Below are 27594 nucleotides of genomic sequence, written 5' to 3'. Positions count from 1 at the left end.
AAGTCATAAGGCCGGTGACATCAGTGAGTGAGTCAGCAGCCCTGGGCGAGAGAGGGAAGCTTCAGCAGCAGTACACATCTATGGTTATTAAAATTCCTTCACTAACCGAGGACATCAGAAAGACCCACAAACTTAGTCCTTCCCCTGACTTGCCCAAACCTAAGTCCAACTCATCCCCCGACATTCTCAGGCCCAAGTGCAATCCTTCACCTGACATCATAAAGTCAAAAACCCACAGCATTCATGAATCCTCCAAGCCCAAACCAAATACATCTCCTGAGGTGTCCAAACATAAACCACGCCACCCTGAAAATCCACCCACAACAGGCCGCTTGGTACTTAAACCCGAGCCAGACATAACCCGCTCCAGTTTTAAGCCTGTGCCAGCCCGTGGGACACCATCTGAGTCAACGAAAAGCCTGCTTGTAGTCGACAAAAATGAGCATTTTACGGTGTACCGGGACCCTGCATTGGTGCGTCCTGAATCAGATAACAACCACGTGGCTTACCTGCACCCACACCTGCATCCACTACATGGTTCTTCTCATGCCACGTGTCTCACACCCAGCTCACACCACCCGTCCCACCTCCTCCCTTCTTCTTCCATGAGCCACTCTGTGCACCACCCACACCTGCTGCCCACCGTACTGCCCACAATTTCACCAGCCTCACTTCTGAGCAGCCATCCCCGGCTGGACTCCCCTGGACTCGGGCACTTGACTTTGGCCCACCACCATTCCCACCAGCAGCAGCAGTTCCTCCAGCAGCAGCCACCCCCACAACTGCTGGCCCAGACACATGGCGGTGCCTCGTATAACCAGCTTGGCCTCTACCCCATCCTCTGGCAATACCCAAATGGTACCCACTCCTACCAACCTGGGTACAAATGGGTACATCCAGAAAATGCTGTAAATTCAGACTCCAGCCTTCGGAGGGTATGTGTGTGTGTGCATGTCTGTCTGTTTACTAGCCATTATTGTTATAATTTATATAGACTATAATTTGCAGCAATGTTAGTAGTTAATTGAAATGCACAATGTTCAACTGAGGTTGTTAGAGGAGGCCTCTCTCTTGGTTATGTAAGGGATTTTTTGTTTTGAACTCAGCCTGAAACAACCTACCCTACAGTAATAAATCATAATGTGTGTGAGCACATGCTTGTATGTGCTGTATCATGTCTGGACACATCTCCAAGCTTTTTATGTTCATGGTAATTCACTAAATCTAGGAAAAGTCATTCTTTTGCGCAATTTGTGTGTTCTGACTTGTCAAGAGAGAAGTGTGGTTTGCCATGAGTGCATTATGACTTTCTCTGTTTGTGTGTGCTCGATGCAGAACACTTCCAGCCCCTGGCTGCACCATTCCACCCCTGTAACCTCAGCAGACAGCATGGGGATTTTGAGCCATGTCCCGGGCAGACCAGCCAGTGCAGAGCCTCATCGACCCATCAAAATAAGTTCACACTCCAGCTCGCCGCTTTCCAAAACTGCTGGAGAACTCCACAAAGAGTGAGCATGCACACACTTTTGTGTCTCTCTATCTGTCATTAAAACATATGTTTAATCCATTCCCACAGTCCTGCAGTGCCTGGAAATGTGGCTAGTAGTTAAATACCTTGTGACCTGAGGTGGAACAAATGCCATGTGATAGAAGCACTGTACGCTCATTCATTGACTGTGCGCATAATTAAACTATTCTATTATAGCCCGCTTTCTGTCTGTACTCATGTGAACCACCTCCAGTGCAGTTACCTAATATCTGAGAAGGAACACATTGTAGAACTAAACCTAGAATTAATATTGGTCCAGCGTTACTGTAACTATTGAACAAAAAACTCAAAATAGTCAATGAGTTTGATATTTTCAGATATGCAGTAATATCTAAACATTTGTAGATTACCAGTTTACAATCACCTATTAAGATTAAATTATATGACTAGAATCAATCATGGTGACAGATTTTTTGTGATTTTTTTTGTGATGCTGATTGATTTTTTTGTATTGTTCCTTCAGAGATCAGGAGAAGAATGTGTTTGTGGACCCTATGCGTAGCATGGCCAACGCCCACCTGAAGCAAGAGTTGGACCGTAGCCGGACGCCTACCAACAAGGAGCATCACCGTCTCTACATGGAGTCCCCCCATAGCAAGCAGCAACTACCATCATGCATGCCTCAGGAGGGGCCAGACCGTACCAGCAAATATAAGGAAGAAAACCGCCGCATCCTTCTAGAGAGCATTGAAATGGCCCCCTTCACTGCCAAGATCCGTGCCGGAGAGTCCTACTCCCGGATTTCATCCCATCCCAAAAGCCACGAGAAAGAGGTGGATCACTCTGTGGCTGATCTGTACAAGTACAAACACTCTGTATCTCAGTCCCTCCCTCTAACCAACTACTTCACCACTTTGTCAAATAGTGTTGTAAATGACCCACCACGACTTTTCCAATCCAAAGATCTCAATCCTTACTTTGACAAGGCACCCACATCCTCTAGCCCCTTGTCCTTGGGCTCATACAACTCTAGTCACACCAAATCTTTGTCCAAGCCTCCCCCTCTCATTAAGCACCAGCCAGAGGGAGAGGGACTGGTGGGCAAAATTACTGAACAGCTTAGTCAACATGCACCAATACACTCACTCAGTACCTCAGTGGTGACTATCAGTGAACGCTGTAGCCCGGCTATCTCTCCCGCTAGTCAGCCCAAGGGCATGCCATCCTTGCGAAGAGCACCAGTCTTTCACCCGCCCACCCAGCAGGCTCTTGACCGGAAGGAGGGTGCCTACGGTCGCCTTTCCCCACCTACACTTACCCCCATCCAACCTGTCAACTCAGCAGGGAAGGTGTCAGAACAGCAGAAGCCGCCGACCCTGTTCCCAGAGCTCAGGGACGAGAAAAGCGGAGCTGAGCTGGGCTCAGCCGAATCCTGCCGGCCTGGCGGGGAAGCAAAGAGCCATGAGAAAGTGGCCTGGCATTCAAATAATAGTCAAGGGAAGCCACAGGCAGCCATGGCATCTGTTATTGTCCGCCCTTCTACTTGCATTAAATTTGATGGCTCACCAGGTCCCAAGATGGTGCCCAAAGAGCAACTTGGTGGCAGATTGTTTGCTGGCCACACTCAGGCAGACTGCCTAAAAGTGGCCGAGAGTAGGGAATCTGGGAGAGTCATTCTACCAAACACGAATTTGGAGGTTCCCAGTGACCAGTACAACAAAAACCTGATTAGAGCGTCACTGGGTGTCATTGCCAGCTCAATGGCAGTTGTGACCAATTCTGTGTGCAACTCTAGGACTAATGAAGCCATTGCTGCTGCCAACAGCACGTTTAGCACGCAGAGCCACAATGGAGTAGATCTGTCATTCTCTGGCACTAGTTGTAGTAGCAGACTGGAAAGCTCTGCTTCCAAAAGCCACCCTCCCACTGTTGTTGAGTCGCAGGAGGGAGGCTCGAGAACCACATCTCCTAGTGCGCTGCCTCAGGCTGGCTCCACTGGCCCCACACAGGCCTACTCAAGGAACTTTGTTCACCTGAAGAAGGCCAAAGCAGCTCTGGCTGCAGCGCAGTCTCGTGGCTCCAGTAGTGCTTCTGAGAGTGAAAGCGGTAGTGTCAGATCCTCTCAGGACTCGCCCACCATCGCCCAGGATAATTCCACACCCAGCAATCCTGCTAGCAAAGCCAGCCTTGTGCCTAATGGACAGCCAGCGCAGGTGTGCCAGTCTAACTATCACAAGCTCAAGAAAGCCTGGCTCACGCGACACTCGGAGGAGGACAAAAACACAAACAAATCTGAAAAAGGTGGGAATGCAATTTGTGAGCTAATTAAACCATGCTCCGTCAACTTGATTGCCCCAGCATCTAGTGATGTGGATGTGGTCAAGGACAGCAAAGGACAAGAGGACAAGCTGTCCCAGGAGGACAGAAAGACACGTCGTACACCCAAGCGTCCATACGAATCGGGTTCAGAGAGTGGCGATGACTCAGACTCTAGTGAGAGCAAGATGGAACAAAGGACTAAAAGGCAATCCAAGCCCACTTATAAAAAGAAGCAGAACGACATGCAGAAAAGGAAGGGAGACAGTGAGAAGGAGGAGGACGAGGTGAAGCCAAATGGTATTTTCCGTAGTGCCAAGGAAAAAACCAAACTCAAGCTGGCCAGCACCAGTAAGTGCATTACAGTCTACATCAAAAAAGGTCTTTTTTTAATGAATTTTTAACTTTCTTTGGCACATGTGATATAAAATAAAATGAATATGTTAGTACATATTCCAGGTCTTTATGGGTCTATGTTATTTCCCCGAAAGAAAACGAAAAAAGAAAAACGTTGTCCTCGACTGAAGCAACTACTTGGCTGATGTTAATTTGTCTTGAAATAATGTTATCCAATAGCTGAATGGCTGTTTAACTGTTACATTTTTATATGTTGTTGTACTGTGGGTAATTCATCTTTTATTCTGATGATAGCCGATTAAAAATTTTCCTTTCTCTTTGGAGTATTACAAGCTCTTGGTGCATAAAGAAGATCTGTAAAGTTGGAAAGACTAAAGTCTCAAATCCAAAGAGACATTTTTAATAAAATTTTATTGTCAACCAGGCCTAACTTATAAGGCTCATTCTAACATGCCCCCACATCTCTACCTCACGATGTAGGAAGATTTGCATAAAACCACCCAAATGTTCATGCAAAGAAAGAAGGCGTAACTTTTATTCTCGCTATTTCTGCCGCCGCCACAATGTTGTTGGAGATGCTGTGTGTTTCATTGTGAAAGTGAAACTACTTTGTTTAGCCTTCCAAAAAAAGACAGTGGACACAACTAGAAATCAATGGTTAAGTGGTAAGTTGTAACACGGCTCCAGAACAGTTCAATCCAGATATTCAGATGTGTGCAGCGCAGTACATCGACAGTGAGGACTGTTTCCTGGAAGAGTAGCCTACAATGCCAGTATCTGTTTCTATAAAGTGGGACAATTCTAACTTTGCAAGGACAGTCTGGCTCTTCTGACTCACAGTCTTTAAGTACGTTTACGTATTTAAAGAATTTGCCACTGACGATTCAATCCCGAGTTTTGAGCAGTGTAATGTAGCGCTTGTTGTTAGTTGTTTCTCAGATCACAAATGCAGACATTGGTTTTATGTTTACGCAGTGCGATAAGCAATGCAATTCATAAAAAGACAGTATAGGTCATTATAATCAGCAATTATGTCCCAACTGGATGCATCAAATGCCTCGTTTGTAATGGGTTTTATTGATTTTTGTCTTGTGGTGCCGGAAAACAACATCACAGTATGGTAACAGGTATAAAAAATTGTCTTACATGCTTGAGGATTTCGGCCAATCACAAGGCATTGTATATCTGGCCAATCAGCATGCACCTTGCTTTTCAGAATGATGAGCTTTGTAAAAATCAACATGTTTCAGAAAGGTGGGGCATAGAGGTGCAACAGTAATGTACAATACATGGAAAATAATGTGTTTTTTGAACCTTTAACTGCATAAACACATTTCATTTCACCAAATACACAAAATAATGTTCTTTTAAGCATCGTCAAATGATCCCTTTAATAGTAAGTAGCAATTCAGTGCTGATTTATGTTTATGAAATAATAGCAAACAATAGTTTTTAAACAGTCTCCATGTCTTGATTAAAAAAGGCTCCTCAAAGTTGAGAGCCAGTGGTGCTTCATGTAGGCCAGGGATAGGCACCTCCGGTCCTGGAGGGCCACTATCCTGCAGAGTTTAGCTTCAGCCCTCATAAAAACTCACCTGCCTGTATCTATCTAGTAATCCCAAGAACACTGATTGCCTTTTTCAGATGTGTTTAATTAGGGTTGGAGCTGAACTCTGCAGGATAGTGGCCCTCCAGGACCGGAGTTGCCTATCCCTGATGTAGGCAGTAGACCTCCACAATCCACTGCAATCCATTTTTTTAACCAATTTTTTTAATTCCTGATTTGAAAAAATCAAGTTCTTATTGAATACTTTGTTTCACTCAGATTAAACAAAGTAAACATTTCACGAGTAAAATGGGCTGTGAATGGCTGTTTCATGTTGACCTGAATTTAAGGGTTATTTTAAGGTTTGCAGTCTGTGAGAAAGACGCGAGGTGTATTTGGTGAACATCTGGTCGACAGCTGTGCAAATGGCTTCTACTAGAATGCTCACATTTATGTGGAAAACATCACCAAGAGCACTTGGGCTTTTATTAGCACTTTCTGGTGCCTCTTTGTAATTGCATAGCTTCTAAAGCTGTAGGTCACTGTAACAGTACAGTAGGTCACAATATTCAGGCTTCATAAATATTATGATTGGTTGTGGTAACAACATAAACATTAACTCTTCAAACCCTGCACAACTCTCTCAAAAATCCCCACCTATTGATAGACCGATATATCTGGGTCAGTCTAATAGTTATTCCTGTCTTTTATATCCAGTTAATGTTTAATAAATGTGGAGTTTTTATGCAATATGTTTCCTAATGGATGAAGTAAATGAATCTGTGCTATGTTATCTGTGTTTATAGATGGCATTCCCCGGTCAGTACTGAAGGACTGGAGGAAGGTAAAGAAGCTAAAGCAGACGGGTGAGTCCTTTCTGCAGGACGACTCATGCTCTGAAATTGGGCCCAACTTACAGAAGTGCAGGGAGTGCCGCTCCATCCGCACCAAGAAAGGAGAGGAGCCTGCCCATTCACCTGTCTTCTGCCGCTTCTACCACTTCCGCCGGTGAGTATAAAGCAAAGAACACGTTTGCATTGCACTCATCAGGCTACACGGTAATACTGATTATTTGTGTGATGTAGTAAATAATGAGGGTTGTTACTGCAACAGAAATAGTCAAACACTATAGTACAGTGAACAATATACAAATAATAAAAAATATAGAACATTCCAAGAAAAACAGATGGTGGTTTCTAGGTTTAAGAAATTATAAAATTTCTTGTTGCAAAATGTTTATTAGATGGTCATGGTTAAATAATTGAATCCCTATTTGTTTCACAGTAAGCAAACAACATTTCCTTGAGCTGTCTTTTTTTAAAATTAGCCTTGTTAACCTGTAGCCAACCTACAAGTGATTGTATTTAAAAGATCAGTTGGAGTCCCGTCTGTGAACACAAAGTGAATGTAGAGTGATGTTTCCAGTGGTCAGGCTTGAGACATGCATTCCTAACCATTTTTGCCATGGGTAAAAATAGTTGCCAGGCACCTTGCTGGTTATCTTTAATTTTTTCTTTCCATTTAAAGTTGGCCATCATCAGATGCATCTTGATTACTCTGACATTGTCTCATGGCATGTTCAAGTATTAAGTACTTTTTCTGCCTTGTCTGTGTGTACAGTTTTCTCCTCTCTCTCATTATGTTGTTACAGGATTGTTCTTAGGGAAGGAAATAAACTCTTAATTGCACATTATCTTTCTTCCTTATCTCCAGCCTCTCGTACAGTAAGAATGGAGTGATCCGGATTGATGGCTTCTCCTCTCCTGATCAATATGATGAAGAAGCACTCAGTCTTTGGGCCCCAGAAGGTTATGAAGAAAACAGCCTGGACCTGGAGACTTCCAAATACATCCTCAGCTACATTGGAGACAAATTCTGTCAACTGGTTATGACTGAGAATACAGCAACTACATGGATAAAGAAAGATGGTGAGCTACACTGCTCAATAGAATCCATGGAAAACCAAATGTTTTGTGCTAAAACATTGTTACCAGTGTACCATTAAATGTACAGCAGCCCGTCAGTCTGAAAAGAGAGCGAGAAAGGAAAATGAAAAACGTGAGTGAGCTCTGTGAATGTCTGTTTCATACTTCTCCTGTTTGCTTTGCTCTTCAGCCAAGATCGCCTGGAAGAGAGCGGTGCATGGGGTGAGAGAGAGCTGCGACGCATGTGAAGCCACATTGTTTAACATTCATTGGGTCTGCCAAAAATGCGGATTTGTGGTGTGTTTGGACTGTTACAAGGCCAAGGAGAGGAAGAGCTCCAAAGGTCAGTCATCATTTCATATTCAACTTTGAACACTTAGTGTGCTTGTACACTCTTTCTGTTGATATGGGTAGACTTAAAAACCCTAACAGAACTGGAAAAATGCCCCAGATATTTAAAATGTGAGAGGGGGAAAATCTGTAGTCAGTTCTTTTGGTTTATTTATGTAATTTACATTTTTAACAGTAGTGACCCAGGGATGTTAGATTTTGCTGTTCCTTGTCTCAGAAGTGAGTGTTGTGGAATGTTAAGCAATTCTAAAAAAAACAAAAAAACAATGAAAAACACTCACCAAGGAAAAAAACAACAACAAACAGCTAGGGCCGGACCAGAATATTTGATTATTAATAATAATTTGTCTGTATTAAAAGAATTGCTCTCTCACAGCATATAAACCCTGCCCGTGTGAGGTGCGTCGCTTCTGGCTCGCACTGTTCTGTAGTTTTTTAAAAGTTGATTTAATTCTGAATGTTTTGCGTGTCCATACTTCACAAAAATGCAACACTGCACTCTCTTGGGTCCGCAGCAACACAACCACCACACGTGAAGTGAATTGGATGAATGGTTCTTGACATAATATAAATGCAAACAGACAGACAGACACACAGAGATTCATGCCTTTATTAGAGAGAAAAATATGTTCAGCCCCTCCCTCCGAAACATAGAAAATTTGCTGTTGATTACTATGGAAGCTTCAAAGCTAAAAAAAATGGTATTCGGACCAGACCTACAATCAGCACAATTTAGTTTTCTGTAGTTGTTGTGATATATTGTACATTATTTACAGCTACTTAATACTAAATGTTAATTTATTTAAATTATTGCTCTAATTGTATTAGATTATTTTATAGGAATTATTAAAATTGTTAGTATTATTTGACAAAAAACACACTGTGTATTTTTATTTAAATGAACAGAAGTAAAATACAAGTAAAAAGTAATCAAATTATCATAAAAAGAAAAAATATATATACTAGATATCTTCTTGATAAAGTTAATTTCTGGCTGCCATGCAGGAGTATGTGTTATTTCTAGTATTATGGAGACTAATATAGTTTTTTATATTTTGAGCAAGTTTTTATTTTTGTATTTTCGGTTTATTGTAATTTTACTTAAAGATTTATTAATACCCTGGAAGTGAAAAGTGGTTTAGTTTGAATGGGTGTGTGTGTGTGTGTGTGTGTGTGTGTGTGTGTGTGTGTGTGTGTGTGTGTGTGTGTGTGTGCGTGCGTGTGTGCGTGTGTGTGTGCGTGTGTGCGTGTGTGTGTGTGTGTGTGTGTGCTGTAGGATGTAGCAGTTGTTCTAGGACTGTCTAGCTCAGCTGTCCCAGGGGTTTGAGATTTGCCTCTGTCTCTGTCTTCCTCTTCTGTGTTCTCCTCATTTAAGTATCCCCCTCCTGCAGCAGCTCGTCCTGTCTTCTTAGGATTGAATTCTGCCACAGGGCATTAAAAAAAAAACTCCAGCTCTTGAGGTGTCATTTCTGCTGAATCACATCCTTTCCTACAATGCTCAGAGCTTGTTATTTATTTTGAAGCATAAACACCACGACTTCTCTACAGGAAAACGGGCCAGTGACAGCGCCCTTCCCTGTGTTTGTTGTCACTCTCAGCCTCTGTGTATAATCCACCTTTTCTTATTTTGCAGATAAAGAGCGTTATGCCTGGTTGAAGTGTGTCAAGGGACAGCCTCATGATCACAAGCACCTGATGCCAACACAGATCATTCCAGGAACTGGTACGGAAAGAGACATTTTCACTCTGGAATGATCCCAGATTGCTTGTAGTTTCACCATTAGATGGCGGTAGAGAAAGAGATAACGATATCTTTTGAATTTTGTATTGTGTGTTTTAGTTTTAATGGACTTGGTGAACACTATGCACATGTTCAGGGAGAAGTACAGCATTAAATCACACTGCTCATGTGCTTGGAAGCAGAACACCCTCTACAACAAGCTACCCTCCACTAATGGCGTCTCCCAGGTATTTGAGTGTGTCATTGGGCAGACCTCAGGGTAGATGACATTTTTTTTTTATTTTACACAAATTGAACAAGCTGTGAGGAGAGTATGGTTGTGGTACTGTATGTTAAGTGTTTGATGTCAGTGCACTGCAAAAATTAGATTAAACTAAAGATTCTTAAATTAAGATATACTCAAAACAAGTTTAGTTTTTGACTCCATTTTTTCTTGTTTTAAGCATAAACTTAAGCCCCTTTCACACTGCACGTTGGACCCGGAAAATTGGCAGAACATTGCCAGGCCACCTTCTATGTGAAGGCAAGTACGTCCCGGGATTGATTCCAGGATTGGTCCCGGGTCGGGGACCTAGTAACATTGCCTGGTTCAATCCTGGGACGAGCGCTGTGTGAACAAAAGCCAGATCTAATACAGTAAAGGGTGTGTCGTAGTGATGACGCATATTATCGCACGACTCTTTTAGCTCTCGTACATTACACGTCATGCCTTGATGTCACGTGTTGTTACGGGATCTTTACGGGTTGTGTGTGAACGCGCACACATATTCCGAGTAATCACTGATAGTGTGAAAGTGCAAAATCTAGCGACCCGGGAACAATTGCCGGAACACTTTAACCGTGTATTTTCCGGAATCGTAGTGTCAAAGGGGTTTTACTGAACTCTACACATGACATGGAAAAAAAATATATATTAAGAATAAGATTTTCAATATTATAATTAAGAATTTGTTCCCTTGTTTTAGTTAAATTGTCTCCACAAATTAAGACTTTTTTCCCTTGTTTTAATTAAATCACAACAAGGTATAAGTTTTGGAAATGAATTCTTCTTCATGTAAATGATTTAACTAAAACAAGGGAATGGACAGAAAATTGTGGGAAGAAATTCTTAATTCATGGCCACAATAAATATAATTTTGTCCATGTGTCATGTCCGTATAAACACTTGATTAGATAAAAATTTTCAAAAACAAGACTGTTTGTCATTATGTATCTCAAGCAAATGTTTCTTCATTTAAAAATGTTTAGATACTTGTTCTGGGAAACAATATGAATATATGAAATAAAATTACTAGTATAAAAGTATAATCATTTAAATCTATTAATTTCAAGGATCGATATCGGACATAAAAATGGAAATCTGCCTTGGCAGATAATTTCTGTAAAATTAATCAGATCCAGTAATCACATGGTTCAGAGTGACCAGCGTGAAAAAAGTAATATATTCCATGTGATAAAACTGTTTGTTCGCAACAACCAAATTCTGTTCAAAAGCTTGTAAAGTTGATTGTTCAGCTGCCAAATCATTAAAAAACAGACCTGATTTAAGGCCTTGAGACAATAAATCCCATTGAACAAACTGTGCATCTATCCCTCTGTCACATTTCCATTTACATGAAATTAAATAGGGCATTAGCTTTAACTCACACACTCTCTCAATCACACACAGATTTTCACATTCTGTTCTGCACTGGAATGTTGAATACAGTCCTTTTTCATCTCTCAACCACTAAAAGTACACAATATTTTCCTTTCACTCTCCTCAATCTGCTGAGCTTTCTCTGACACACTCTTACTTTTCACAGGTGTTACAAAATGTGCTAAATCACAGTAACAAGATCTCCCTGTGTAAGCCTGAGGGTGGCCAGCAGAACTCCTCTCTGAAGGTAGAGGCCAATGGAGGAAGCAGTCCTGCCAGTGACACCAGCACAGAGAGCAAGTTCACCCCACCAGAGTCCCAATCGCCTCTGCACTTCCTGGCCGATCTGGCTGAGCAGAAGTCCCGCGAAGAAAAGAAGGGTGGGTACAGTTGAAGTTATTGGTAGCGTGTGCGCGCTTGACAGGCCGCCAGCATTCCTCAATCCTCACATTCAGTGGTGCACATTACAGGCCTCCTCAGTTGTGAGCTCCCACATTCTAAAGAGTTCACCTAACAACGTTCATCCAGTTCTTCATCTCCTCTCACAAGCTCTCTCCAAATGAACAGTTCTTCAAAGACCATCAGCCCTGTTTGTTGTAGCATTCAGAAGTTTCTTAATTTAGCAGCGGTGCTTAAATTGCACTTTTTGATAAGTCTGCATTTAATAATAATAATAATAATAGAGTATATAGTTCATGCCATGGAACATTGTTACATTCTGCTAGCAGAATGAGCAGTTTTTTTATTACTTTGCAGTTGATTGGTAGTTGCTACGGTGTTTTAGGACCTTGCAAAAATCCCAATTTCAAGTCTCTGCGATTTTTTGTTCTCCAGAAATGTCTCACATTCCTTCCTTGTGCAAGTCAGTGGGATTTTTACCCCCTTTTTATTCTTCTCCCAAATGAAAATTCTACATCTGAAAAATATAACAGTGTGCAGGATTTCTCAAATCTATTGCCCTGAAGAGTTTTGCTCCAATCCAAATCAGAGACACCTAAGCAAGCTGATCAAGGTCTTCAGTTTGTTGAGTTTAAACTCTGCTACTTTCTAAAAAGCATGTTAGAAACCTTACTGTTAACTTTTTATCCATATATGTCCTTTTTGTTTTGTTTTTTATTTTTGTACATTTATTGTAATTTTTATTCAAAATCTCATAACACCTGCAAACTCTGAGTCAGTTTTGAGTGCCATTTCCACATCTTAAAATCCAGTCAGCAAGCAGTGCATAGAACCAAATCCTAGAATTGTTTCTTTTTCAATAATCTGTTACACTCAAATTTATATAACAATATGTAAGAATAGATCTGTTGCTACTTCGGTTTTATCATGACTTTTATTCTGATAAAAAGTCCCACTACATCATTTCCCACTAAATATTATGGGAATGTATCATATAATGGAAGTAAACCAAAAGTTCCACTATTTCTTTTACTTTTGAATTTCATATGATGTGAAAGGGATTGACACCTGAGGTTTTGAACAGCCTGTACTTCTCTACTGCAGAAAATAAGGAGTCAGGTGTTGGGAAAATAAAGGAGGAGAAGGATCAGTCAGATGCTTTGGAGTCTCTGCACAGTAAAGCATCGTCCCTGGAGCAGGGATCAACCCTACGAGACCTCCTCACCACCACCGCAGGCAAGCTGCGTCTGGGCTCTACTGATGCTGGCATCGCATTCGCTCCAGTGTACTCCACTGCCTCGCAGGTCAGAAAACCAATCCCTCTGCCAGCATACAGAGATGGCAACATATATACACGACCAATCAAAAGTTGAGAAGTGCTCATACTTTACTTAAAAAAGCTTCTAAACTAAAGTTTGTTTTGAATTTTCGTTTCAAGAATAGTTGGATAGAAGGCAAGTGACAGAAAAGGCACTGTATGAGGGTTTGGGGTTTTCTGTCAATTTAAAACTATTTTATATTTTGTTACAACTCACATGGAGATAGGTAAAATATATTAGAGGATATAGCACCGAATAAATCTCTACCATAAACTACCCATAAAATTGTGCAACCATTGTCATGTATCGTGGTCTGATTGGAACCAAGCTTGGGTCCAGAAACGGACCGCAGTCTCCTATTTGGGGACCCCTGTGACATATAGCCTGTATTACTATGAAGAATTTTTTTTTTTATTGTCCTAAAATAGCTTATGGCTTCTTTTTTGGTCTTCCTACCACAGATTGTCAAGAGTGGCCGCAGCATGCCCAACATCCTTGATGATATCATCGCCTCTGTAGTGGAAAACAAGATCCCTGCGGGCCGTGGCACCAAGCTGAATCTGAAGCATGAGCCTCTGGAGGAGCCCAAAGCTGAGAGAAAGAAAGCAGTGGAAGAACCACCCAAACTATATGCAGACATCCCACATTGCTGGCTTTACGAGTGCAGGCTGCTCTGGCTCAAAGACCACAACAATAGCAACAACTGGAAACTCTTTAGGGAATGCTGGAGACAAGGACAGGTCTGTGAAAAAAGGCCCACTAAATTCTAAATCTTACATTACTTTTTGTTCTGCTAGAGCTATGGTTCTATCGAAGCCAATAATAGTTCAGCTCAGAACATTTCCTTGATTATGTTGTTCCTTTTACCCATATTTCCTCTTGCTTCTTTAATATACCACTCTATAAAATTGGCAAAAACCCTAATTCTCATGTAGCGTTTTGAGTCACTACTCCTGGAGCACTGTCCAGAATTGCCACTGATATACTTGCAGTCAGGATAATCCTAATAATCCTGTGTACTGATTACAGGTTGTGCTACAAATAATCATTATCCGGCTACAGTTGTTCTCATTTCTCTGATTATATACAGGGATGTGATTTTTACATATTTGCAGATTTTCATGTTTTCCAATTTGAGAAGGACAATCCATGTACTGTACTTCATCCCTCAAAAAAATAGTTTTTTTTTTTTAGATTTTAACAGATATGTACAGATTGTACATCAATTAAAACAACTCATGTTTTTAGGGAAAAGTGGTTATTTTTCATTTTTTTAAGCAATTTCGGTCAAGCAAAGTTGAAACACCATAATGAAAAGTTACGTGTATGTGTGAATTCAGTGTGGTGATTGGCTGCTGTGGAAGAAGAGTATGGATCTACGTCATCGGGTTTCTGAACTTTTCTCAGTATTATTCATAAGAACGAACTCTTATAGAACTCTAATAAAACTAATTTTTAACATTATAGTTTCATTCTTAAATGTACTATTAAAAAAAATTATTATTAGTCCTGAGATTCTTCAAGTTAGCGAATAAACACATAGATACACAATAAACATTTGTATTCCTAAAACAGTCTAGTGGTAGAATTTTCGTCATGTGTGGTTTTGTTTCCCCTTTATTAAAGCAGGGACACATTTGTGTGTATTTTGTCTTGTGATTTAATGGGAATGAATAGTTATTCTCCGACATGTTTTAATGATATATTGAAGTGCTCGTGTTTGAAGACGAAGAAAATTCCGTCACAAATAACATCGCAACAAACATTCAGCATGATTTCAAAAACAACAGATTGGAGTGCTAGATCACAGTTTCTTCTGGTTTCTTCCCTCTTCACTCCCAGTTTTCTACAGCTTTACATGGCCATTTCTTGAGTCTTTTTCAAATCTGAGGTGTGAATGACTAGTGCTAAACGGGGGTTTCATGACACTTACTCAAACTGCAAAATGTTACATTTTCAAATGGCACTAAGTAAAATGGCACTGTGGCACCTATATGATATTATGTCTATAATACTATGTACAGGTTTTCATTTTTTCCTCTTCACTGTTCAAATGCTTGTAATATTATAAACACATAATAAATTATTATATCGGTGTTTATGTAACATTTGGTAAACAATGCCTCTGTCTCTGCTGGATAGTGTCTTCTGTCCACCTCAGCAGACAGCTGTTGTCTGATTCATCTGTAACATCATTCTGCATTACATGTACATTGGGTGTTCAGAGAGAAAGGCGCCATACATTAGTCCATTTGTTCAGTGTGTACTTCACATAGGCCTTTATAGGCTTTAAGTGCTTTGATTCTTTCATAGATAGCACCTCTTCATGTGTGCGCTCTAATGCAGGACATTTCAAGTGAGCATATAGATCCTTTACAATGAAATCAGATTTTCACAAATGGACAGGAGGATACAGAAGAGGTGCGAGATTGAAATCCTCAAGCATACATCCTTTTTCTCTAGTCATTGCATTTATTTATTCAGAAGCAGAGGAGAGCCTCTGGGTGTATCAGAAATAGACCCCTGTACACTTTACTCCACTAATATGGTCCCCTAGATTCACCGTAACCCTAACAATGCAGCTGAGAGATGGCTTTTGCATGTGCATTGGCTTTACACTCATTATTGCCATACATTATGGGATTGAATAAGTGCACTCAGTGTTCCATATGGTTTCAGATACCACGTAAAATAGCTGTATTGAGCACTAGAGAGCTCTGCACTTTTGCAGAAGCTAATTTGGCACTTAGATTATAATATACTCACAGATTTAGGCTTTTCAACTAATGAAATTTTTGCGTTTAGTTTTTAGAGTAATCCATCTTGCAATTTCTTTTTTAACCATGCTTCATATTTTTCCACTTGTTATAAAGCAAGTCTTAGTAGTGGTTGTGATCTCAGCTGTCATTAAAAGGCCATTTCCTTTGTGGTGTTTTTGCAGCCGGTGCTGGTCTCTGGGGTGCACAAGAAGCTCAACGCCAGCTTGTGGAAAGCAGAATCCTTCAACCAGGAGTTTGCCGACCACCAGGGAGACCTCTTGAACTGCAAGGATGGAGTAATGTCCAATTCGGGCGTCAAAGAATTCTGGGACGGCTTTGAAGATTTCACGAGTGAGTGTCACTAGAATTAAGCAAATTAGCTATTATTTTATTAATCGGCCTGTTTCTGTTTATGCTGATCATGATTTCTCTGCAGAGCGGCCCAAGTCAAAAGATGGAGAAACTGTGGTGTATCGACTGAAAGACTGGCCTTCAGGGGAAGAGTTTATGGCTTTGATGCCCTCCAGGTACCACATAAACACAAGAACACAACATGCAGACATGCTAAGTAGCCATTTAGACACTGTTTTAGGGATTGCGAATGCTGTTTCATGTTGACTTTCAATATTTCATTTGTATGTTCTGATCAAGCATAGCTCTGTTTTAGCATGTGCTTCATCTTATTGTGTAGGTATGATGATCTCATGAAGAACCTCCCAATGCCTGAGTATTCAGACCCTGAAGGGAACCTCAACCTGGCCTCCCATCTACCCTCCTTCTTTGTGCGGCCAGACCTGGGACCGCGCCTCTGCTGCGCTTACGGTACTACTCTCTCACACACCTATTTTAAGTTGTATTCATGGTGTTTGTATTGCTCTGATATCCATGGTTTTACTGTAGAAAATTTCATCATTTTATCAAAAATTATATTCAATTACTGGAGGGATCTCATGAAACCATTCATATTTCACCACACATGAAAACAAATAATAATGTACCTTTTATTATTTTTATTATTTTTCAGGTGTGGCGTCATCTCAGGAGCAGGACTTCGGCACAGCTAATCTGCATATGGAGGTGTCGGACATCATCAGCGTGCTGGTTTATGTAGGAGTGGCCAAAGGGAATGGTGTCCTCTCCAAAACGGGTAAGCCCTGAGGCCCACTCACCACACAGCTGTCTACAGCCTGTCTGTTTACTTGGTTAGCCGTGATAGAGAAAGAGACGGAGGGGAAAGTCTTCTGCTAGAGAAATGTTCCATAAACCTTTGAGCTCAGAGGACAAAAAACAGAACATGGTTTCCACCCTGGAAACAATGAAATGTAAAAGATGCATCTGGAAGGAGTTTTCCCTGCCAATACCTGGCCATAGCAGCACTAAAAGAGCTTTATTCTCCACTATGATAAATTATTATGATATTAACTAAAAATCATTTGTAGTTTTACATGATCACTGTGCTCTCTCTGATCATCTACAATCCTCTAATGGATGTCTGCTACAATAGATAACAATGTGGGTGTGATGTTACATCTAAAGTTACACAGGTGTTTGGTTATTTACCTTTTTTTATTCCAGTTGTCCTCAACAATGTTCGAAAGTCCAATGACCTTTTTTTCCCTTTGTTTATGATTTACTGGAAAAGAATGAAGGATACATTTTTTGTAATACATTTTTACCCAGTAAAACATCTTAGAGCTTGGCCAAACTAGAAGAATGTATATTCATTATTAATATGCCCATGGCTTTTTAAGACTTTATGGATTTACATGATTTTTCCAGGAATAGAAATCACACTTTTCAAATTAGGCTTCCTCATAAATACAAGTTTTCCAAGACAGTGGGAAACTTTGTTCTTTAAAAAAAGAAAAGAAAAATAAAGTTGTTGAGGGGATGACTTAAAAATAAGAAATATAGGGGACACCCGAGTTTGAATCATTGCTCGTGGTCCCTTCCGACCTTTCCGAAATGTGTCTAAGTGCTGATGGTTGCAAAATCACAACCATGACAATTTCTGAACAATGCTTTTTTGCATCTATTCTCATGCATATTTTCATATAATTTTGTGCCATGTCTCATGCCAAAAGCTGCTCCTCCCTACTGTAATGGCCTTTCTATTTTTATACAGTGTCTCATGGGCAGACATAATATATAAAAGAATGTATAAAAGCCAGACTCCCACGCACACTCCTCTGCATTAATTTTTAAACACCATTCTGTCTTCAAAAGAGGATGGCGCTCCCTGCCTTTATAATAAATGAAGATGACTGTGTGACGCGTTTGCTGTGTAACCACATGAATGTGTTTGTGCCAAACACACAGGAGTGCTGAAGAGGCTGGAGGAGGAAGATTTGGATGACAACGTGAAGAAAAGATTAAAGGACTCAAGCGAGACTCCCGGAGCTTTGTGGCACATTTACACGAGCAAAGACGGCGAGAAGATTAAAGAGTTCCTGCACAAGGTTATTTTGATTTGATTTCTCCACTGATCACAGCAGCGACGCTCGCTCTCTCTCTCGCATGCACGCACGCACACTCTCTCTGAGTGGGTGTCCTCATAAAACCTTTTTGCAAGGAGGTTTTAAAGGATTCATTTCTTATGTTTTTTCTGGAGTGTACAGATCTTTTGGGCATGTGCTGTTTTTTAACTCAGTGTTTGTGTGTGTTTGGACATTGCAGTTGGCGAAAGAGCAGGGCGTGGAGATCCTAGTGGATCCCGACCCAATCCGGGAGCCCAGATGGTACTTGAGCCGTAAGCTGCGTCAGCGACTGCTGGAAGAATACGCTGTTCAGGGCTGGACTGTGGTGCAGTTTCTGGGTGATTCAGTCCTGATCCCTGCTGGAGCTCTGCACCAGGTCTCATTACACTCCTTCCTCTTCTGCAGTTGCTGAAACCACTGATATTTGTTATTGTTATCACTGTTATTGATTATTCAGACCAAAAACAACCACATTATAGACATATTTAGTTTGCACTGCTGCTAAACATCGTTAAAACACTTAAGCCAAACTTTGTCTGAATATCATTGAATTATATAATCACCCCCCCCAAAAAATGCTAATGCTAATGCTTTTAACTTAACTTTAAAGCCAGACATATGAAATAATAGTCAGAAATAGAAAAATCTGATTAAATGGTTTATTGAATCATTAGACAAAATAATAATAATAATAAGAAGAAAGGGTTTCATATGTGTAGAGTGTCATATTTGGTACACCAGTTTTGATACACCAACATTAATTCAGAGGCCGACACTGAGAAAAAGATAGTATCGGTGCAGTTATTTGGACAAAAAGTACAATGAAATTCTTACAGTTTGTAATGTAAATCATTGAGATCTTTTTAACAATATAACATATAAAATGCATATAAATATAGGTTGTCACTCTAAATCTCCCGGTAATGTCTTAGTAATCTGATATTTCTTAGCTAGAGATCATGATTGAGAGATGAACAAAAAAAAGTTCCTTAGAACCCTGTATATATCATTTTGATTTTAACATGATTTTTCTAAAAAAGAATTAATGGATGATCACATAAACTTAAGTTTAAAACACATTATTTTCCATATACTGTATATTATTGTTTCTCCTCTATGCCCCACTTTTTGAAATGCTTTGTTTTTTACAAAGCTCATCATTCTGAAAAGTGAGGTGTATGCAGATTGGCTGGCTTTCCAGTGCATTGTGATTGGCCGAATGCCTCAAGTGTGACAGAAATGTTACGCCCCTTACTGTACTGTGATGCTGTGTCCCAGTCAGAACACCGGCGCAACAAGACAAAAACAATAAAACCCATTACAAACGAGGCATTAGTTGCATCCAGTGGGGACATAGTTACGGATTATAATGACATATACAATGTTTTATTTAAAAGTTATGCCTTCTTTGCGTGAACATTTGGGTGGCGTTATGCAAGTCTTCCCACATCATGACATAGACATGTGGGGTGTGTTTAAATGAAGTGTTTAAGGAGGGCGTGGATAACCATTGATCTGTGTATATGACTGGATCGCTCATCGCTTTCTAAACTGCCAACAGGCAATGAAGCCACCAGAAGTGTTCGATCCGCCATTTTACTAATCCCTACCAGCAGAGAGCCCCATTGAGTTACATTCAAACCGCTGTCCTAAAATAACTCAATTTAAAGCAAATGGGACTCGTTTTTTATGTTATGTGTAATAAATGAATGTTTACTTCAGATGTTACCTGCAGTGTTTATGGTCTTTTGGGGCAGGATAAGCGATATATTTAAATCGTTTAGGTGGGTGTGTCTGCTGCACACTGATGAGACAGGTAACTGATCCAACAAAAAATATACCTTATTTCTTTATGAACATAATTATACAGAAATGATTAAACATGAACGTATTAGTATCAGAAATGGATTTAAATATATTACAATGAATAATACTATTATGTTGTTAATATTGCTCTATAATGAAATGAAAATCTTAAGTTTCTATCTGGGAAGTAAAGCTTTATGTCTTTAAATCTGTACTGTATATAGTCAGTTATTTCTCTGAATAAATTCAGATTTCAGAACGAACACTTTGTCGTTTGTTATATGTGTTGAGGTCGTGTCCGTCTGATGTTTATCATGTTTATGATGCTCACTACTGAAATGAACGTAGCTTTTTAATAAGTAGGGGAAATTCCCGACATTTGAAAGATAACCGTTTACATGCCTAGGGTGTTTGCATTGTAATAATGTACAGAGATACTTCATATTTATAAACGCTGACTTGTTAGGTGATGTTTTCTCATTAAAATCATACAAATTCCTATTAATTCAATGGAACGGTTACGCACACTAGGGATTACTTTACTTCACTTTAATGACGTCATGAGCAATCCAGTTCTATATTATAGATCAGTGATCTTAACTTTTATAAAGAATATCTCTTTGGGCTTGAGTCTTTGCAACTTTACAGATCTTCTTTATGCACCAAGGGCTTATAACACTCCAAAGAGAAAGGAAAACTTGAAATCGCATCATATGACCCCTTTAAAACGCGTCAATCAGGTGACTGAAGGCATGTAGTAGATTGTGTAATACAGATTTTTAGCAAAATCACAATCACAGGCAAACTTCCTCTTTCTGAACTAGCTGAAGTTCCAGAGCACTATCATCTTTCTGATATTTGTCACATCACTGTGCACTCAGATTTGTGTGTCTCTCATTTGTACAGGTGCAGAACCTGCATAGCTGCGTCCAGGTGATCAATGACTTTGTCTCTCCGGAACATGTGGTGCATTCATTCCACTTAACCCAGGAACTCAGATCCTCCAAAGAGGAAATCAACTATGAAGATAAGCTACAGGTAGAGTTCACAATGTCAACATTTATTGGAGTATAAAGGCCTAAGCTGGATCACGTGTCTCATCACATGTAGGGTGTTACACAAACATGGAGTCTGTTTGTTTGAGCGCTGGATGTTTGAAGATGCAGTGCTGTTTCACTTGCTACAGGCACATGGTTTCAGAGCAGTTACTGTATGACAATAGATTTCTTATGATCCACTACTGATGATTTATTACAGTTTCCTTTATGATCTCTATACTGTAATATTTTGTAGGTGGTTGCAAGAGTGCACATTTTATCTCCCTCATCTTTCTGAATGAGCAGCTGGAAGTAGTGAATCAAATAGATTTCAAAATAAAAGTCCCAGTGAGTTTTGGCCTTACAATTAAGTGTCAATTCTTTTTTTTTTCTTTTTTTTTTTGCATAGAAACATTCATTAAATTGATTCATTTGCAGTACATTTGATTAATTAATTGATTCATTTGTCAGCATTATATTTAACACATTCAGACTAAAGACTTTACTTGTATTGCCACAGTAATGTCATTGATTTTTTAAATACATTTTATTTGCTAAATCCAATAGCAATCAATGTCTAATTTATGTATTGATATATTAGTTCCTAATTCAGTTTCAATAAATATGTGAAACATGACTTGAATATTTCAATATTTTGCGAGTGAATCCAAGCACCGGTAAAATAATTTTAGATACATTTTGTTTTGCATGGATATGGGGTATTTCTTTTAACAAATTTTTATATGTCTTAAAATTATATTTTAAAATCTCTGCAGACACCCTGTGTGGAGGAAATGTTATTCTATATTTATATTATTAGTAATTTTATTTGCTTTACTCTACTAAAGAGTGTTTTCTTCTCTAATCGCCTCATTAAGGTGCTTAAGTAATCTAAGTGTGAGACTGGAAAATGTTATGTCAGCTTTTTAGATGTCCTGGCTTCTTAGAAACACATCTGGAGGACATAGTTAGACACCTTAAATGGACATATAAGTTGAATATGCATTATGATTGGATGAGATCCAAGCATCAGGATTTGATGAAGGTATAAATGTTGAGTTCTTTGTCACACTCTGCAGCCATCTGTATGACTGTTGCAAGAAAATAAATCTTCAAAAGACTTTAGTCTCATACCTATATTGAAATAGAAAATTCCCACCACAACCCCAAATATGTTTGGGTGGCAGTTCAGTTTTGGGGATCTTTGCACTCTTAGTTTAGTGTTTATGCTTCTCAGTTTTCTGATGTGGATGTGATGAATGTTTCTGATGGACATTCATCAGTTGCCATGCCATTTCAGATCTCTCTCTCTCTCTCTCTCTCGGCATGTGATTCTAACAGCCTGCTGTTTCTCTCAGGTCAAGAACATCTTTTACCACTGCGTGAAGGATGCTGTGGGGACATTAAAGAGGTGCTGCGCAGAGGAAGAGGAGGAGACCAACTTATGACACTCGTTAACACGTTCCCCCAAATATGCACACTAACGCTCAAGCCGCAAACCTCTAGTGCCAAGCAGAAAAACCCCCACCAGTAAACTGTATTTATTTGTTACTGACACCATAGCAGTATAGCGCATCAGGATGACTGTGATTGACACGCCACAAATCGAAAGAGAATTTAGAGTGTTTGTCTGTTCGGTTTCGTTCCCCTTTTGTTCTTACATACTGTATAGTCTCAGTGGAGAATCGTATTTATTTTTAGGAGTTCTACGCTCTGTTCTCGATCAAATGTAAATGTAACTTGTACAGTGTGCTACTGGATTTCTGATGGCGCTCACTACTTTGGAGACTTACTGTGAGATCCGCTCTCGTGTCCTCATGCCATATCTTTTGAGAAAAAGAACTGCCAAACAATTGTAAACATTGTAAAGCTCTATTATGTAAAGAAAGACTTAATGAATAACACTTCAGCATTTTATTAAAAAGTATTCACTGTAAAATGGAGACATTTACAAAAAAAAGTTGTAATTTATTCAAGAAAAGTTTGTCTTGTTTCTTCCTTTTTATGTTCAGATTTACTATGGCGAACTTTTGAAGTTCAATGGAAAAAGCAAATTGTACTATGCTGTGTAAATATATACATATATACATTCACTGATGTATTTTTTTAAACATGGCTCGCTTCAATTTCAGATTTTAAAGCGCAAGTGTTACATGCTTTGTACATTGAAGTTCAAAGGGGTTTTACATTTTCCATTAAAATGGATTTATTAAATATCTGCCTGCCTTTTGCCTTTTTGACAAGATGAAAGGTTCAGATCCATAGGACATATGTTCCATGTTTGGCCATATATATATATATATATATATATATATTCTTGTAATCAAAATGTGCTTTACCTCTGAAACTACTTTCCTTCTCGGGTGAATAATGTTTGCATTAGTGGGCAGTTAACATGAACTATGGGAGGTTTATGTATACACAAAATGCTATATTCCATTGAAAACAAATTCAAACATTTTTTTATAATTAGGAATGTAGCTCTTATAAGCTCGTTCAATAAACTGCATGGAATATTTGTACTATTGCACTGTACTTTCAATATACTGTATTAGAAATAGCGTACAAGCAGTTGAACAACTGTACAACAACTCGAAACAGATTTATGCTGCCACTTGTTAAAATCTTTAATGCTTGTCAGAACAAGTAAACTCACAAAAGAATAATACATAAATCTTGTTTTCAATATCTTAATCATATATACGTACAGCTACCGTAGAACAGCCATTCATGCATCAAAACAATTTAATCATATGATTTCCATTGATTATTACATCACAAACCAAAATGTAAAAATAAAACAAATAATAATTTGATGCACCCTGATTACTGTGGTAAACCAGTAATTAAACATTGAACTAAAACAAAATAATAATAATAAAAGAAGCAAAATGTGAGTTTGGTTCCCTCTTCATGACACAGATATAAGCCATATCTCTTCCCAGGCTCGTCTGGCACATGTTGGTATGCTTTTGATTAGTGTGAGGACCTGGTTTATTGTTAGAGCAAGGTATGATTGTGCAATCAGTTACCTGAAAATATTAACACCGTGATCCACACAATTCTTGATTGATGAGTACAAACAAAGCTTCAAAACAACGAACAACATCCTCAGTTCATTCACACAGGTCCAAAGAGCCAAGCTTTTAGGACATGTCTATTCCTATTCTGTTGGCATTGTGTCTGAAGTATGACACAGCGGAGAAGTGAGCGGTGATGAGAAACAACTAAATGAATGAGTGATTTTGTAGCACTTGACATGATTATTGCTTATCGTTCCGAATGCAGTAGTCTCACACTCATGTTCAAAATCCCTTATCCTGTAGAAATAAACCAAAGCTGTTTTCATTTTACAGGTTGCTACAAATCGTCCAGAGATGACTTCATGACTGGGCTTCGTACTAATTGCAATAAGGCAAAACAAGTGCTGCAAGCTGGTTATCAGTTTATGGAAACAGAACGCAGACCTATATTGCATTGATGCCTCTTGGCTTCCTCAATGCCCTAAATCTACACTGTTGATGGACAACTTAAAACTGTATAATCACAACATCAACAGATACTGCACAAAACCCTCACACACTCACACATTATAAATGTAGTTCACAGTGTCTATGTAGGAAATAGTTTTCGATTCACCTGCTGATAAGTGTTCAACAGAATCTCCGGTGTCCCTTTTCACACGTACTTCATAACAAAAAAAAAAACACGTTACAAATGTTCAAAAAGGCACACGTACTTCAAAAAGCATTGTTTTCTTTCTTTGTATATCCAATCGCTACAGGGCGCCACTAAGAAGTTGAGTAGGATGGTCACGTGAACCGTCATTTCCGCCGCTGGGCTGCTTCACTGTGAATGTGCTTCCTCTGTGTGTGTTCGCTAACACACGATGGCGATCAGAGTCTCCCTTTGGTGTGTGTTTTGAGTGAGAGTGGTCACAGCTTCTCCCCGTCCAAAAGCTCCTGCAGTTCCTGCTGGATGTCCTCAGGAAGCTCCAGGCCGGGCAGGTCTTCCAGAGGGATCTCCTGAGTGGGCATCTCCAGCGGAGGGAGCTGTGGGATGGGAATGTCCTTGGCCTTGCGCTCCTCAGGCGTCTGCGGAAGCACCCACAGCTCCGACCGCTCCACGAAGTCGGCATCAGCATAGGGTTCCTTCTTCAGCCGTGCGTTCTCCATCCGTAGCTGCTCGTTCTCCCGTTTCAGCTGCTCATTTTCGGACACCAGTCGGTCCACTAGGTTGCGTAGGTCGATGATGGTGGTCTGCTGCTCTTCCAGACGGGTTTTGTCATCTTTCTGGGCTTTACTGCCTGCGCAGGGCTCTGGAACAGTGCCTTTGTTTTTCAGGAGGTACAACCAGGTGTCGTACTCGCGTTCAGAGGGTTGGGAGACGTCCATGGCGGTTCCGCCCGGCTGTAGGTGGCGGCGTGGCGTTTGGTCTGAGGCTTGGACCTGCTGGAGTGTTCTGGGCTTGTCCTCTCGCTTCGCTCGCTTCCATTGCTCCTCGATCAGCCTCTGCTGCTTGATGTGACTGTCCCTCTGAAGCTCCAGTGACAGGCGAGCCTACGCAGGAAAGAAACATCTCCTAGTCAATTTTATCCACAGTAAATAATAATATAAATAAAATGCAGGACAATGAGGACCGTATAGGCATACCTGTTCACACTCGGTGAGCTTCATGGCCTCCTTGAGAAGTTCTGTGGAGACATTGCGTTATGTTAAGTTATGAAAGCACACACATTTCTGCTAATTTAAATGACATCCATTAAATGACATTAAGAGATAAAATACAAGACAGAAAACGATTTAAAATATAGTGCATGTATTTAACTAGAATATTTACATAAACAAATAGGCTATTGTTTTATTATTATTCAAATAAATATGAATTAATTTTCTGTCCAGGCAATAACACATTTTGTTTACACCTGACAATCATGTGACAATCACATTCTCAAGCTCACTGGATCACAGAACTAAATAAATCACCATCCGAATGCACACGTTTATCACTGAAAGTCAATTTACATGACACCTCACAGATGTCCCCGTGAGAAACCATTAGTGTCTAAATAGAGCTTAAAACTGAAACAACCTGCCGCTTTTCTGTGGCAGGAGATGGCATCTTCAAATTTCCCAGCAGCCAGCAAGCGCTCTGCTTTCCTGCACTGTTGATGGGCCTGAAAGAGATGACATTATTTCATTATGAGTTTGTTAACACAGAGCAGAGACTCAATGACACACAGTCAGCATTCAGTGTTTACAGAGGCATCTGAGACCACACTGAACATCTGACAGTCCGTGGATCATGTGAACTCTTTGTACAGATGGTCAGGTGTTCTTGCTTCCATTGATCCTTGTGAAAAAGAAGTGCATTGAATTGCATGCGTACTTGTCTCTTAAAATCATAAAAGTACATTAAAAAAAAAAAACTGTAGAAAACTGCATTATAAAATATTTGTAAAATATTCATCATCATTTGTCATCCTACAAAGAAGTCATACGCTACAGTACACTTATTTTGATGTGCTAAGTAACACAGTAGAGCATATGTGGGTTGTTTGTGCTGTAGTGTGTGATTTGATATTACATTTCAAATTAATGTATTTTAAATGCACTTAATGACATCATCATCATCACAAAACAAAATGACATTGTCATTAGTGTGTGTGTGTGTGTGTGTGTGTGTGTGTGTGTTGAAAGGTGATCAGCTGTCAGCTGTAAACTAACACACATATGGAGGCTAACTAAAACAGACTACATTAAAATAGCACACGGATTATACAGAGTCTTCACGTCACGGTTAAGTGAATTAAAGCCCCGGGTAATTCTTTTCACAGCTTTATTTTAATTTTTTTTCAGAGAAGAAATGCGGCTAAGCTAACAGCAGCTAGCATGCTAATGTGACTTGTAAACAGACACTTACGAGATTGAGAGGACTGTCCAGCACCTCCATTCCTTCATCAACCACAGCCTCAGCTACAAGAGAGACTCATCGGCACATTATTGTCTTTATTCCGGGACCAGGGACTCTGGGTTCACCGGTAACTGATCAACTCTTACAAGAGTCGAGCAAAAACAACTTCCCCCGGCACGACGTCACCGCCGCGTCACACCACAGCGACGTGCGTGACGTGACAACGCTTTACTTTTCGTCATTTCTATTTAGTAAATCACGCGAAATCATACCCCATTCATAAATAGTGGCATTATTTATTATTAAAAGTGTCTTATTACATAAAACAATGTTCAAAATCTGTTCTGGGATGCTGTGGTGTTTCCTCACCACTAGAGGGCGCTTTCATCCTACAATTTCAATCACTACTAACAAATTAAGATTATCGTGTTTAGACAGTCTATGGTTTGGACTTTGCAAGAGTGCAAAGGTTTTTTTGTTTGTTTGTTTGTTTTGTTTGTTGACCTGTACCAATAAAATG

General features: G+C 39.8%; 2 protein-coding genes across 2 annotated transcripts in view; one reads left to right on the top strand and one right to left on the bottom strand.

The window, feature by feature from the left end:
• LOC132120942 (probable JmjC domain-containing histone demethylation protein 2C) overlaps nt 1–23379 on the top strand; it is a 181517-nt gene extending 158138 nt beyond the window's left edge. Inside the window, exons 9-27 of the mRNA XM_059530158.1 lie at nt 4–935; nt 1336–1508; nt 2013–4156; nt 6515–6716; nt 7422–7636; nt 7824–7976; nt 9618–9707; nt 9825–9952; nt 11531–11744; nt 12868–13067; nt 13544–13822; nt 16024–16192; nt 16278–16368; nt 16533–16663; nt 16866–16988; nt 18161–18300; nt 18518–18694; nt 21031–21162; nt 22520–23379. Coding sequence (XP_059386141.1) covers nt 4–935; nt 1336–1508; nt 2013–4156; nt 6515–6716; nt 7422–7636; nt 7824–7976; nt 9618–9707; nt 9825–9952; nt 11531–11744; nt 12868–13067; nt 13544–13822; nt 16024–16192; nt 16278–16368; nt 16533–16663; nt 16866–16988; nt 18161–18300; nt 18518–18694; nt 21031–21162; nt 22520–22609 — 5783 coding nt within the window. The 3' untranslated portion in view covers nt 22610–23379. The remainder of the gene's footprint in view (nt 1–3; nt 936–1335; nt 1509–2012; nt 4157–6514; nt 6717–7421; nt 7637–7823; nt 7977–9617; nt 9708–9824; nt 9953–11530; nt 11745–12867; nt 13068–13543; nt 13823–16023; nt 16193–16277; nt 16369–16532; nt 16664–16865; nt 16989–18160; nt 18301–18517; nt 18695–21030; nt 21163–22519) is intronic.
• A 1421-nt stretch (nt 23380–24800) lies between these two features.
• LOC132121278 (nuclear receptor-binding factor 2-like) lies at nt 24801–27279 on the bottom strand. The gene is made up of 4 exons (XM_059530529.1): nt 27084–27279; nt 26253–26337; nt 25814–25854; nt 24801–25720 (listed from the first exon to the last, which is right to left on the bottom strand). The coding sequence occupies exons 1-4, from the start codon at nt 27111–27113 to the stop codon at nt 25097–25099; spliced, it is 780 nt and encodes a 259-aa protein (XP_059386512.1). The 5' UTR covers nt 27114–27279; the 3' UTR covers nt 24801–25096.
• Between the last annotated feature and the right edge of the window lie 315 nt (nt 27280–27594).

Source organism: Carassius carassius, chromosome 39 (genome assembly GCF_963082965.1).
Source record: "Carassius carassius chromosome 39, fCarCar2.1, whole genome shotgun sequence".
Classification (NCBI taxonomy): Eukaryota; Metazoa; Chordata; class Actinopteri; order Cypriniformes; family Cyprinidae; genus Carassius; species Carassius carassius.
Note: the sequence above shows the minus strand (reverse complement) of the source record. Positions and strands in the feature narration are given on the sequence as shown.

Excerpts from the sequence above, each read along its gene's own strand:
- LOC132121278 (XM_059530529.1), bottom strand. The coding sequence starts at position 27,113 with ATGGAGGTGCTGGACAGTCCTCTCAATCTC. Across the intron at positions 25,855-26,252 it reads CTGCCACAGAAAAGCGGCAG|AACTTCTCAAGGAGGCCATG; the intron begins GTTGTTTCAGTT and ends ATGTCTCCACAG. Across the intron at positions 25,721-25,813 it reads AGCTCACCGAGTGTGAACAG|GCTCGCCTGTCACTGGAGCT; the intron begins GTATGCCTATAC and ends TTTCCTGCGTAG.